Raw genomic sequence first — 715 nt, 5'->3', positions numbered from 1 at the left:
TTAATGCTACAGTGTTACATCATTTCTGACACGATACTGTAGCATCCCGTTATTTTAGCGAGATGTTTGATGCTCCGTTGGAGCGTTAAAATACTCCAAAATAAAGTTTTGACACTCCGTTGGAGACGCCCTAACCCAAAGAAGCCCTAGATGTAATTCTATGACAGCGATTGCTCCTCACCAGCCCAGATGATTCTTATTATTCTCATTTTATTTTATTTTATTTACTTATTTTCTATTTTTATAAGGATCTATGACTTCTTAACAACATTTCGTACACACGGCCAGCTGGAGCTTCAACATCGATCCAGCCACGCGAGGCTATTTCCGTCAATTCCTCCAAATTTCCACCACGACCACGTGCTCTTCCCGCTCCTCCACCGCCCCCACCTTTTTAAAAATTCAAAAAAATAGGGAGATAATAATAATAATAATAATAATAAAACAAAAGAAAGCAGACATCCAACCGCTCCCTCTCCCACCTCATCCCAACCGTCCATCTCCCCTCGTTCCCACCATTTAAACCCCCCTCCTGCCCTAATTCCACTCCCTCAAACCTCAGGGGGTGAAAAAAGATCAAGAAAAAAAATCAGCAAAAATAAAAAAATAATAAAAATGAGAGAGATCCTCCACATCCAAGGCGGCCAATGCGGGAACCAGATCGGCGCGAAGTTCTGGGAGGTCGTCTGCGCGGAGCACGGCATCGATTCCACCG

At 43.4% G+C, this 715-nt stretch overlaps 1 protein-coding gene across 1 annotated transcript in view; it reads left to right on the top strand.

Moving 5' to 3' along the window:
* Positions 616 to 715, top strand: part of LOC109840908 (tubulin beta-1 chain-like) — a 6584-nt gene continuing 6484 nt past the window's right edge. The window contains exon 1 of the mRNA XM_020409736.1: positions 616 to 715. This exon is cut by the window's right edge and continues 231 nt beyond it. Coding sequence (XP_020265325.1) covers positions 616 to 715 — 100 coding nt within the window.

The sequence above is a fragment of the Asparagus officinalis genome, chromosome 5 (assembly GCF_001876935.1).
Source record: "Asparagus officinalis chromosome 5, Aspof.V1, whole genome shotgun sequence".
In the NCBI taxonomy this organism is placed as follows: domain Eukaryota; kingdom Viridiplantae; phylum Streptophyta; class Magnoliopsida; order Asparagales; family Asparagaceae; genus Asparagus; species Asparagus officinalis.
This window is presented reverse-complemented; position numbering and strand designations above follow the sequence as displayed.